The sequence below is a fragment of the Hylobates moloch genome, unplaced genomic scaffold, assembly GCF_009828535.3.
Source record: "Hylobates moloch isolate HMO894 unplaced genomic scaffold, HMol_V3 SCAFFOLD_4, whole genome shotgun sequence".
In the NCBI taxonomy this organism is placed as follows: domain Eukaryota; kingdom Metazoa; phylum Chordata; class Mammalia; order Primates; family Hylobatidae; genus Hylobates; species Hylobates moloch.
This window is the reverse complement of record NW_026652279.1, coordinates 4,020,322-4,034,060: the sequence shown is the minus strand read 5'-3', so window position 1 is coordinate 4,034,060 and position 13,739 is coordinate 4,020,322. Positions and strand designations below refer to the sequence as shown.

Here is a 13,739-nt window from a genome sequence, read left to right as displayed (position 1 = left end):
TAAATGTTTAAAATAAATATATAAAAGTATAAGAAGCAATCGTGGGAAGAATTAGAGTAGGGAAAGCATTTCTACATATTAAGTAAAAGTCAAAAAAGACTGATAAAATCAAATACAATAAAGAATACTCAATGTTCTGCATTGGAGGAACTATGGTAAAAAACATCAAAAGACAAATGACCAGCAAAACACATATGCAATCCATACTACAAAAGTAAAAGTTCTCTAGTATGCAAAGAGATTCTAGAAATCAGTCAGCTCTAAATGTCAGCCAGGCGTGGCGGCTTACACTTGTAATCCCAGCACTCTGGGAGGCCGAGGCGAGCAGATCACTTGAGGTCAGGAGTTTGAGAACAGCCTGGCCAGCACAGCAAAACCCCGTCTCTACTAAAAATACAAAAATTAGTTGAGTCTGGTGGCAGGTGCCTGCAATCCCAGCTACTCAGGAGCCTGGGGCATGAGAATCGCTTGAACTCGGGAGGCTGAGGCTGCAAATGAGCCTAGATCACACCCCTGGACTCCAGCCTGGGCGACAGAGCGAGACTGTGTCTCAAAAAAAAAAAAAAAGAAAAAGAATAAACCCCAAATCTCACATAAAAACGGGTAAAGGAGGCCGGATGCGGTGCCTCACGCCCGTAATCTCAGCACTTTGGGAGGCCGAGGTGGGCGGAACACGAGGTCAGGAGATCTAGACCATCCTGGCTAACACGGTGAAACCCCGTCTCTACTAAAAATACAAAAAATTAGGCTGGTGTGGTGGCGGGCACCTGTAGTCCCAGCTACTCGCGAGGCTGAGGCAGGAGAATGGTGTGAACCCGGCAGGTGGAGCTTGCAGTGAGCAGAGATTGCACCACTGCACTCCAGCCTGGGTGACAGAGCGAGACTCTGTCTCAAAAACAAAAAAAAGGTAAAGGATATGAACAATTGAAAAAAAAAACAAAAAGGAAATACAAATGGCTCCTTAACGTAGAAAAAGTTGCTGCTCCTCAAAAATAATGCGAAACACAAATTAAAACTCTATAGGTGAGATTTTCACCTACTAAATTTGCAAACATTCAAGACTTTTGATTACACACAGTTAGCAGCAAGGATGTATTCAAATCAGCACTTTGTTTTATCACTACTGGGAGAGTGATATAATTCTTATGGAAAAAAATTTGGCAATCACTATTAAAATTATAAATGTGCACTGCTTTGAACCTAGCGTTAATCCTACAGATACACTTTGCATTTTTACAAGGTTAAAGTTAGTCATGGCAGCACTGCTAGTAATATCCAACACTGGAAACAAAATAAACATCTATCACTCAAGGGCTAGTTAACTAAACTATGGCAAATCAATACAATGAAATAGTCTGGAATTCACTGGGGGAAAAAATAAACCTCTTTAAACTCAAATGAAAAGACCTCCAAGTTACATTTTTAATTGAAAAACTCAACATGCATTATGTTTTTTTTTCTTTTTCTTTTTTTTTTTTTTTGAGACAGAGTCTCGCTCTGTCGCCCAGGCTGGAGTGCAGTGGCGCAATCTCAGCTCAATGCAAGCTCCGCCTCCCGGGTTCACGCCATTCTCCTGCCTCAGCCTCTCCGAGTAGCTGGGACTACAGGCGCCCACCACCACGCCCGGCTAATTTTTTGTATTTTTAGTAGAGACGGGGTATCACCGTGGTCTCGATCTCCTGACCTCGTGATCCGCCCGCCTCGGCCTCCCAAAGTGCTGGGATTACAAGTGTGAGCCACCACGCCCGGCCCCCAACATGCATTATGTTACACCATTTGTGTTTCTAATATGAGAAAATAAGTGGCGATACAGATTCATCTTTACATCCATACAGTATCTCTGTAAACATATTTAAGACACTATAACATTAACAGAGGAAGAGGAAATAGGAGCAATTTTTTACTAATTATTTTATACTCTTTGAACACTGAATCATATAAATATCTTACCAATTTAAAAGTTAAATTTTTTTAAAAACTATATAAATTTCAAATGGAGGTAGAAGTATCTAATGCCATTCTGTGAAAAAAAAGCTAGTTGCAGAACTATTATTACAGAAATATATCACATCATGTAAAGAAAAAATTAATACAAATCAAAACCAGTAATTGTAGATACACAAAAATTACAAGGAAACTTCCTAAACCATTAATGATGATGACTTCTGGAAATCAAAACATACATGCGTGATCCAGGGAGATACTTATTTTGAAAATACATGTAGTACTTCTATAATTAAACAAAAACGTGTTAAAAAATTAGACACACAATTAGAGAACTCATGAGACCTTGATCTCAGGACATTCTCGATGAACTCTAAAACCCCTGAGGTTTTATCACATCATAGCATGCATTCTCAATGGGGGTGACACTGCCTCTAGTGGTGTGGTCTTGCTCCTGGTGAGGTAAAAGTTTGTTCTTGGAGTGTGGAGGGTGGGGGAGGGCAGAAATATCTTACTCTTTTTTACGTTTAAGGCACAAATATACATAGAGCACATAATCAGATATACAATCTATCTGTGGTATTAAAACCTCAGGGACTAGGGGGTGATTAAAGAGAAAATGTCTGAAAAGACTCCTAGGGATATAGGCAATAATAAACAAGGTTGAGAAACAATGCATTATGGAATTATAAGGTAGAAAAGGCCCCTATAAGCCAGGCGCGGTGGCTCACACCTGTAATTGTAGCACTTTGGGAGGCCAAGGCATGGCAGAACACCTGAGGTCGGCAGTTGAAGGACAGGCTGGCCAACAGGTTGAAACCTCATCTATATAAAAATACAAAAATTAGCCGGGCATGATGGTGAGCGCCTGTAATCCCAGCTACTTGGGAGGCTGAGGCAAGGAAAAATTGCTTGAACTGGGGAAGCAGAGGTTGCTGTGAGCCGAGATTGCACCATTGGACGCCAGCCTGGGCAAGACACCGAGACTCCCTCTCAAAAAAATTTTTTTTCAAAAGACCCTACAGTCTTTTCCATGTGATGTTATATCAGATCCATATTAAAACAAATACTTCATTTGAAACTAAAAATGAGACAATTTATTATTAAAAAGTCAATATTATATTTTATGTTAACCGCATATGAGAACCCTGTAAGTTGCTAATATACCCATTAGTACAAGTAAACAAGCTGATGCTGTGATTTAGACCCAAGTTTATACAACTCTTCCATTACACTGCATTACCTGTTGCTTCTCTACTGCATTATATTTAAATTTCACCCATCGGACCTCTTGGGAACTAGGGAGATACTGACTGTTATCCAATTTCTGACCTATGCCTCCTGGCAACATTCACAAATTTAATAAATCCATCTCCTTTTTCAAGCTGTTTGATAGAAATGCTCAAAAGCCCAGGGCTAAAGATAGAACTCTCCATCATTACAGTAGTGCATTATCTACAATTCCCTGGGAAGGGTTTTTCAATCTATTATGAATCCTCATTTCTCCATGTCAACTCAGAATATCAAGAGATATTCTGTCAAGGATCTTGCTGAAATGCATCCATTTCAGTTGCACTTGGAAATGTAGTAATGTTTTCCAGCACACTGCAGGGTTCCCAACAGTAGGTAACAAGGGACCTCCCTTGGGGAATATTAGAACACGGTTCTTCAAGGGTAGGACATAGAACTTCACCTTTGTAATCCAACACATGACAGTGGGGGTATTTAGCAAATAAAACTGCATCAAATAAATAGGGGTATACAAGGAGAATACATAAAAAAGAGCAAATCAGTGAAAACACAAAAATGGCCGGCTCTCTTGTTTTTCATTGTGTCTAAATTTGTGATCGACATAAAATGTTTGATGAAAATCTTTACAGACCACAGGAATTATTATAATTTTAGGGGCTAAATAGATCATTGATGGAGGAGAAACACATGCAACTGTCAGAGTTACAGAAGCGATATATTTATATTGACAGCAAACAAAGTGGTCACCATTAAAAAAAAAGTATCTTTCAGAAAGATATGTAGAACTCTATTTTTAAGTGAAACACAGTTTCATTTTAGGACTCACATGGTGAGATGGGGCAGCTCACTGACAATGGTCATGGATGATGACAGTGTTTCTCAAATGCTAAACCAAAGACTAGTGCTGGGAGATTTGCAGTGAAGAACCTCATTAGAAATAAAACATATTTCTGAGGCCCCATATAGCACCTCCAAGAGTGAGGTCAAGGAAAGTGTTTTGAGAATGAGGAAAACAGCCAAGAACAAAATTACAGGCTGATACAGAGTACTAGCTGTTACCAGAGATTTGTGCTAAGTGCTTTCCAAGAGTCATCTCACACAATTCTCAAATTCACTGTAGGTCATAAACTTCCATATTATCCCCATTTTATAGATGAGGCATTTGAGGGCAGAGGGTTAAATAATCTGTCCAAGATCATTCCCCTAGTAAACGGTTTTTAACCCTTCACACCTATTCTTTATTAACAGTTAACATTTATAGGCCACTGACAATGGACCAATGTCCACAGATTACCTTATTTGCTCCTGACAATACTACCCTCATTTTCTGAATGAAGAAATTGCAGCCAAGAAAGGTTATGCTATTTGGTATTTAGATCACACCATCAAGGAAGCAGTGAAAGCAAGATTCAAACTCAGACAGATGGCTCCAGAGACTCTCGTTAAACTTCTTGCTATAGCAATATTTAAATGGTTGGTACTGGTGGCAGTTAGGATGTTAGGCAAATCTGAAGGACAATTTCAACTCAGACTTCAGGTCTCTGTCTTAGAGCTGAGTTCAGCTGCCCCACAAAGGACAGGATCTCTCAGCTAAGGACACGCACTGGTGAGAACAGACTACCAGTACTGGGATCTTTGACCCTGTCTCTTCATAATCTGCAAAGAAAATAGTTATCATTATAAATGTATTAACAAAAGTGCCAACATTTCCAATAGAACCATATGTTTTTAGGTGGGGCACAAAGCTAAGTAGGTGGATAAAAGGAAATGAAGTGAGTAAGCAATTCCGTTGCCTAAAGACAGTCAGTCACGAAAAGGCACAGTGTTCCATAAAAGACATACTAAAAAAAAAAAATTTTTTTTTTAAAATGGAGTCTTGCTTTATTGCCCAGGCTGGAGTGCAATGGCATGATCTTGGCTCACTGCAACCTCCGCCTACTGGGTTCAAGTGATTCTCCTGCCTCACTTGTAGCTGGGATTACAGGAATCGGCCATCATGCCTGGCTGATTTTTATATTTTTGTAGAGATGGGGTTTCACCATGTTGCCCAGGCTGGTCTTGAACTCCTGACCTCAAGTGATCTGCCCACCTCAGCCTCCCAAAGGACATACTAAATTTGAGAAGATTAATGACATAAACATTGCAAGATTAAGGTAGAAATAAAAACTGGTAAAAAAAAAATTCCATGTACAACTAATTAAAACCATAGGCCTTTGTGTACTAAGACAGTCTGCCCTATTTAAAGTATCAAAAGATTAAAAAATAGTTTAAAACAATACCAACACACTCTAAGAAAGACAGTCATGAGGCATCACAGTAACTTGTTTACTGTAAATGAAAAGAGAAAACTGGCTTAGAGTATGGCCGTGTGGTGTTGGTTCCACAGTTCTTCAACTACCTGTTTAAATATCACTAATATCATGGAAAAAAAAAAAAAAAAAAAACCTCTGGCAGTAGTCTATGTACATTATCAAGAAGGCAAAGGAAAGCATGATTTGACAGTTTTGTGGTGGGGTCTTATATGTCTGAGAGTTTTTTTTTTTGAAATGGAGTCTCGCTGTGTCACCCAGGCTGGAGTGCAGTGGAGCCATCTTGGCTCACTGCAACCTACACCTCCCTGGCTGGGATTATAGGCGCCCACTACCACGCCTAGGTAATTTTCATATTTTTAGTAGAGATGGGGTTTCACCACGTTGGCCAGGCTGTTCTTAAACTCCTGACCTCACGTGATCCACCTGCCTTGGCCTCCCAAAGTGCTGTGATTACAGGTATGAGCCACCGCATCCGGACCCAAATCATTTTCTTAAACACAATGAAGAGTACTATTTGGCAAGATGCATAAAAAGTATGATTAATAGGAAATGGAAGTTAAGATCCACACCTTGCCAGTAAGCAGGAGACAGCACATACATTTTTCCTTTTAGATTCTAGAACTAAACTCTGAATGATGCAAGCATATGTCAATTCCCATCTACCATATTGATGAACTTAGCTGCAATACTTTAGTTCAGGGGCTCCCATTCCAGAGAAAATGCTTAGTGATTTCCAAAACAGTTGGATCCTAGTTGTGAAAAACAAGTGCTCTAATTAGCAATTTAGAATTCCTTTCCTTGCAGATAAAACTGCTAATGCAGACAAAGCTTCAACATAAAATAACCATTTTCAGAAGATGCTGGACAAAGAGGATGAAGCACACTGTAATCAGCTTTCATTCTCTTTGTATCCTCAGTTCTCAACTGCAGGACTACTTTTTAAGGGGAAATTTAGACCTTTCAAGTGTCTAGGCAGGACAGCTTGTTTTCATTTATTAGCATTAATTTTTCTCCCTAACTCCCTCCCGGATAGCACAGCAAATTCTTGGTTGTACATTCACAAAAATCCCAGGCCAGGCACAGAGATGCATGCCTGTAAGCCCAACACTTTAGGAGGCTGGGGTGGGAGGATCACTTGAGCCCAGAAGTTTAAGACCAGACTGAGCAACATAGCAGGACCCTGTCTCTACAAAAAAAATTAAAAATTAGCTGGGCATGGTGGCACATGCAAGTGGTCCCAGCTACTCAAGAGTCTAAGGTGGGAGTATCACTTGAGATTGAGCCCAGGAGATCAAGGCTGCAGTAAGCCATGATCCTGCGACTGCACCCCACACTGGGCAACAGAGTGAGACCATGTCTCAAAAAAAAAAAAAAAAAAAAAAAGAAAGAAAAAGAAAGAAGAGGGGAGGGGAGGGAATAAAGAGATCCAGAAACTACTCCTTCTTGCCCTTTCTAACTACTAACACTCAGGGGCCCATGCTGCCATCACCTCTCCTAGAAATGACTGCAATTGTCTCCTAACCTGACTCCCTGACCCACCCTCCCCTCCCCTTCAGTCTATATCAACACAGCAGCCAGAAATCCTGTTAAAACTTAAGTCAGATCATGTCACTCACCTGCATGAAACCCCCCAACAGCACACTACATCATTCAGAGCAAAAGACAAAGACCTGAAAAATCATCTACAAGGCCCTACACATCTGGCCTCTGCCCGAATTTACCTTCCTGATCACAGCTTCTACTTCTCTCTCCATGGATCCCTCTACAGAAGCCAAACAGGCCACCTTGCTGTCCCTTGAACATGACCAGCATTTTTCTGCTGTCCTCAGCCTACTTAGAGTAACAGGCAACTCAGTCACCTTCTGGAGGTCCTTATATGTCACTTTATCAATAAGACCTACTCTGCCACACAAATGTAAACCCTCTTGCACTGTGCTTTCTTCCTCTTTTTAATTTTTCCTCGGTAGCGCTCACCTTCTAATATACAGTACACATTTATTTGTTTCGTATATTGTCTATTGTTCACTCACTGCCCCAAGGGAAATTCTAAAATGACAGGGATGGGCCCATTATATGCACTGCTGCATACACATGGGTCAGTAAGTATTCTAAAAAACACAAATAACAACGCAGTTTCACTTTATTTTTATTCTTTTTTGTTTTTTCTTCCTTCTAGTTTAACTTTAAAACAGTGGGTTTTAAACAACTCTATTGAGGTATAATTTATATATGCGTAAATTCAACCAGTTTAAGTGTACAATTCGATGACTTTTAGTAAGCTTACAGAGTTGTACAACCATCACTACAATCCAGTTTCAGAACACTTCCATCACACCAAATGATCCGAAGAGGGATTTTTTTTTTTTTTTGCAATTTTATAACTTTATTTGATGTATCTGACGATCAGCGATTAGTTCTCATCCACACTGACTGTAAATTTTTGAAAGTGGTGACAGGTACATAGGTAACCAAAGTATATAGCTTATTTGGTGAATCTTCATCCTCCTTACGTTTTCTGGACAGCCGCACACGGATTCGGTATGGGACATTCCTTATTCCTTTGGCCCAGACAGCTTTGTTGAGCCTGGCGTCAATGCGCACATCTGGAGTTCCCATCTCCTTCATGGCAAATTTCCGAATCTCTTTGAGTGCCCGAGGGGCACGCTTCCTGAAGCCCACTCCATGGATGCGCTTGTGAATGCTGATGGTGTATTCTCGGGTTACCACTTCGTTGATGGCAGAACGGCCCTTTTTCTTCTCGCCACCCTTCTTTGCGGGAGCCATTCTGCTGGGTCCAAGTTGGAAAAAAGCCGAAGAGGGATTTTTAACTGGAAATATACCTATGTGACATCTCCTCTCTTGTTATAAAATGTAGTCAAACTTCTAGGAACGGTTTTGAAGCAACTTGCTCATGGACTAGTTACTCATCAACCTCTAATTTCCTTTAGTTACAAGATAATGAGTTTTAGTTCCAATATGGTACCCAGCACTGTAAGAGCAATGGAAGTAAGTAGAATTTGATTCCGGCCCTTTAACCAAAAATATGGAATATCCATACAAATACTGATTTCCTAGTATTGCCTTGACAAAATGAGAAAAGGATTTTCTTCCTGGAATATCTTGACATGGTCCCAATGAGACCAAGTACTTCAACTGTCCTTCACTCAGATATGGCCAGGTAAGTACTTCCATGATGATAAGCCTAATTCTATTCCCTTCAGAGTTCAAAACCAGCCTGGCCAACATGGTGAAACCCCATCTCTACTAAAAATACAAAAAAATTAGCCGGACACGGTTGGCAGGTGCCTGTAATCCTAGCTACTTAGGAGGCTGAGGTAGGAGAATCACTTGAACCCAGGAGACAGAGGTTGCAGTTGGCCGAGATTGCACCACTGCACTCCAGCCTGGGTGACAGCGACATTCCGTCTCAAAAAAAAAAAAAAAAAAAGACATTAAGTGCTCCCTGAAACTACTACCATTCACTAATATTCAAACCACACTGGGGCATCAATGAAATATTGACAGAACAGAGAATAAATAAGCAATATTACACTTCTAAATTCAGGATTTTAGACAGTTTCAGAAATAAGTGGCAGGTATAACTTTCCATATATGAACTCACTTGGTTCATAAACTCAGGATTTTAGAAGGTGTCAGGAATAAGTGGCAGGTATAAGTTTCCATGTATGAACTCATTTGGTTCAAATTCCTTTATTCGGTGATTCTTTCCTAACCTACCATTGCAGATGTACCAAGTTCAAAGCCAAGAAGAATTAAATGTGACTTTAAGATGCAGATCTAGATCCCAGAATTTTTTTAAGAGTTCAAATAAATTCTGAACATCCATTTAAAAAAAATCACAGTTAAGCCATCACTACTAACCTACCTTTACTATTAATTATTCCAAACAACTCCTTCTAATCCCAAAGAGTTTCTTCCCCTTGCATATTTATAGATAATGTGTTGCACATTAACAACTAAAATCCCAAAGCAAAACACATATTGAATATGTGTCCTTTCAAGTATTACTTATAATTTGCAGATGAAGCTATTAAATTAGCTTCTAAAACTAGCAAACATTTACACCAAATTTGAAAATAAGGCAACTGTGTTTTCTTCAGCCCTCCTTAGATGTTTTCCTCTGTTTTCTGCATTTCTTTGTCAGTGATTTTTCTAAACAAAGGAAAGTTCCTCAAGTATGGTCTTTATCCTGACACTAAAACACAGACAGAGGTCAGAACATGACAAAAAAATTAAAAGCCTTCTTTCCTTCTCCTCATGAGTTTCTCAATGCCGTCTAAAAAGCTACCCAGGTACCCTACTCTGGGTAAATCACATTAACCTGAGTTGACATTGGAAACACAATCCGAAGATATATCTCACATGGTTCAAAAAAGTGGCATTTCATTACCTTGCTTAAGAATATTTATGACTGATGTCAAATGAACAATTATTTGTGCTAAAAAGGAGTGATAGGAATCTATCTATGGCTGAAGATTGATCTGCCTCACAGTTTAACTCAAAATTATCTCAAAATCATTTTGAAACATATTAATCTAAAAAACAACCTCACTGGTTTCATATTAAATTGCACTTCCATATAAATTATTCTACCAGTGTGATTGAGAAAGGACATGGGTGTGTACCATCTACGCAGTGCAGCTTTCCAAGGGGAAAATCATTATCCCTGTATCCCTCCTCCCCTATCATGTCTTGAGGGATGCCGGGCTGGGGGATTCGCTCCTCAGGTTGGACATATGCAGCTGATAGATGCCAAATGTTTTAGTCCCAATGACCAGATGTGCACACCAGGGTCCATGCAAGATGCAGGGACTGAGGGTGACCGAGTCCGCAGGTTATTTGTGGAAAAAAATTTTTTCTAAAAGGCGCCAGTTCCAACTCCCAGACCCACCTCACCTCCTCACTTTACTCCTGGATCACCATCTACTAACCATCTTGCCCTTGAAGAAGACTTCCTCTTCTACAACTTCTTTAACACTTTTTGCTGAGAAGGATAATGTGTATCATACAATTCTGTACGGGACTACTGTGTACCCAAAAGATTTTATTATTTCATGTCTTTAATTAAAATTCCCCAAGAAGAAAAATTAATTCATTCACAAATTATTTGTTATACTACTCCTATTATACATTCATTGATGCAAACATTCACTCAAGGTTCCCTCTACCCCAGACCTTACATTTACTGAGCTCTGCATCCAGGGTACCTTGGAACATGGTTGAGGGACAAGGTTCTCTGCCCCAGTGGAGACCACACTGTCATGTGCACACCTGTTGCCACTCTTGCTGTCACCATTGCTAACTATCATTAATGAACCACTTATTGAGCCAGGCAGTTGGCCTGTAGTGTTTCACTTTACTCCTCACCCCATTCTGTGTCAAATATAGTACTACATTCCCATAATAAGGATGTGTAAACTGATACATGCAGGACTTAACTCACATGGAGTGGGAGTACAAATTCTGGTGAATCTGAGACTCCAGTTTGTGCTCTTGGTTTTAATTATACATGACATCATCTTTTCAGTAAAATGTACAGAGTACAGACAACACCATGTCTCAAAGAACTTACGGGTTTAAATAAAGGTGAGCTATGAGAATCATTACCCTACAAATGTTCTTTAAAGTTGACCAACTGCCGTAGCACAGATTTTCTTTGCATAGTCCCAGGAAGTATCACCATCGATACAGTGATATCATCATGATCATCCTCATATATCATTCCCTCCCCTCCTCCATCCAACACTTAACAGATGAAGAAAGTAAAGTTGAGAGGGCTTAAATGAATAGCCCAAAGTCAACCCCCAAATGGTAGCACCTTGATTTTACCTGGAATTTTAGTTTGAAATCTGTATCAAATAGATCTATAAAAAGCTACCAGTGGCAAGGATACAATGGCAGAAGCACTCTCAGATAATGCCAAAGGCTCCAAAATTTACCACAAATATTTTGGGGGAGAATTCTCACAATATATATTAAATCTTTATCAATTTTCATTCTTAAACCCAATGAGTCTACATGTGGGAATCTAAGAACCTAAGAAAATCCAACTCAGCAAAGGAACAATTATGCACAGATGGGCTTCATATCCATATTCTTAGCATCAAAAAGGGATGAATAAACTGCCTGTCCAACAATGCAAGTCTATATTCACTGATGGAATATGACATAGCTCTGAAATAGAAGCCATTTAGTAAGTGAAAGGATTATGAAAAAAGCAAAAAAAGCAGAATATGAAATCATATATCCATGATTGCATAAACCATCACACCACACTTAACAAAATAAAAATCTTTACATTTAATGGTTCAGGCCATTGTATTAGCCAAATTTAGTACTTGTTTATGGCCAAAATGACATCATCCATTTAGCTTAATGTCAGAAGCATTATTTCATGGAAGAATAACATGTCACTGTAAGGAATTTCTCCTCTTCTTTCTCAACTTCCAGTAAGACGTGCTTGATATATTTCAACATCCACATTCCCCTCCTTTATCTCCCCCCAAGAGGACCAAAATTTTGTACCTAAACTTACTCATATACTATTATTATTATTATTAAAAATACTTATTTTACATGTTTACTAGAGAAAATCTAGAAGTCATTTGTGTATACACACATACATATTCACAAACACACACACAAGCTTTTGTTTATATATACATCTTTAAAGACATCCATTCACTTTGACCCAGAAATTCCACTTAAAATGTTTTACTACAATAGTAAAGATAGACACAGCTATCTTAACCAACAAGGAAAGCCTTTGTTCAAATTAGCCAAATTTATAATCAGTGTTCAGTGGCAGTTACATGCACTAAATTTGGAAGAATGTCACTCATTTCTAATCAGAACACTATGATTATAAATTATTACGCCATTAGCCCTTTTCTGCCTTTAACTATATATACCTTTCCTTCCCAGTAAGGGAACGAATTTAGACATCTAAAATGCAGCTAATATAAGTCTTAGAGTTTTGATGCATTACTAACATTTGAAATGAGGCGTGAGACCATTCCTATGGTGGGTTAATATTTCTTACTACTTCTGACAAGTAGAATGGAGATTAAGGAGTTGAAAAAGCTGATATGAATTGAAGGTCTTGCTGATAAAATGAGTAATAATAAAATGTTTCTAGTAGAGGTTTTTAACATTCGACTCTGCCTAGTTTGTTAAAAAGCCTTTATAGTTCAATGCAAGAGATCAAATCACAATCAGAAGGCCCCATTGACAGACCTATCTCCCAACCAGGAATGCGGACAAAGATAAGGCCTGTGATAACTGCAACAGGCCCTATGTGTGATCTCATAATGGTCCAGGTCAGGCCTAGACTTTGTATTCCATTTTCAAATTTGAGCAGAAGTGTCACTTATTCAAGAAGTTTTCCTTGAGCCCACCATTCCAGATTAGTTTACTCTGTCATATACTTCAGAAAACCAGGTTTTCTCTGGCAACACCAATCTGAGTTTCACTGATCCACTAGAAAGAAATTGAGCCAATGCTGTTTGTGACAAGTTCTACTTCTCACAAGCCCAACTTTAAGTTTTATGGCAGAAATGGCTAGGAGAGAACTTTGGCCAAAGTGGCCTTAATAAACATACAAGCTAAGCAAAAACAAAGTGCTTGCTATGCCAGTGTTGCTTCAAGACAAATCCAACTAGATCCGCTTCTACCTACTCTGTAGTGGCAGAATCTTATATAGAAATTCTAGAGCCACCTGTCCATTTGACTTCCCACTGTTTCCACAGAGTGTAGCAAAAAGTATTGGCATATAATAAACACCCAGTAAATCATTCTTGAATAAGGAAAGTGAGTGAGAAAAAAAAAAAACATGAATAAATGAATGAAAACCAAGTCAGTGGGTCCTAGTCATCTTTACATATTTTGCACGTTATTGAAGAGGAATTATAAATCCTGAATCCCTATCACATAATTCTACGTAGGCCACCAAAAGGCAACCTCACATCAGCACACCCCAGTGTAAAACAATGGTATGGTTCACAGTCCATCAGCATTCCTTCTGAACCAACATTCCATCAGGACAGAGCCATACCTGGCCTTCTTGACATTCCCCATTCCCCACTCATCAGGATGACTCACTCACAGCCACATCTCAGGTGTCTCAAGTAATGTCTCACCTCCGTATTGCTAGAGGCCACCTGTATCAGTGTTGCCCGCTGTGCACACAAGTAATTAACTTATAATGCTCCA

At 39.2% G+C, this 13,739-nt stretch overlaps 2 protein-coding genes across 8 annotated transcripts in view; both read right to left on the bottom strand.

The window, feature by feature from the left end:
* Positions 1-13,739, bottom strand: part of PTPRG (protein tyrosine phosphatase receptor type G) — a 759,442-nt gene that overhangs the window by 334,330 nt on the left and 411,373 nt on the right. The gene's annotated exons all lie outside the window — the stretch shown is intronic.
* LOC116466614 (large ribosomal subunit protein eL31-like) lies at positions 7,911-8,382 on the bottom strand. Its single transcript, XM_032754981.2, has one exon. It carries the CDS (start codon positions 8,289-8,291, stop codon positions 7,911-7,913), a length of 381 nt encoding a protein of 126 aa, XP_032610872.1. The 5' UTR covers positions 8,292-8,382.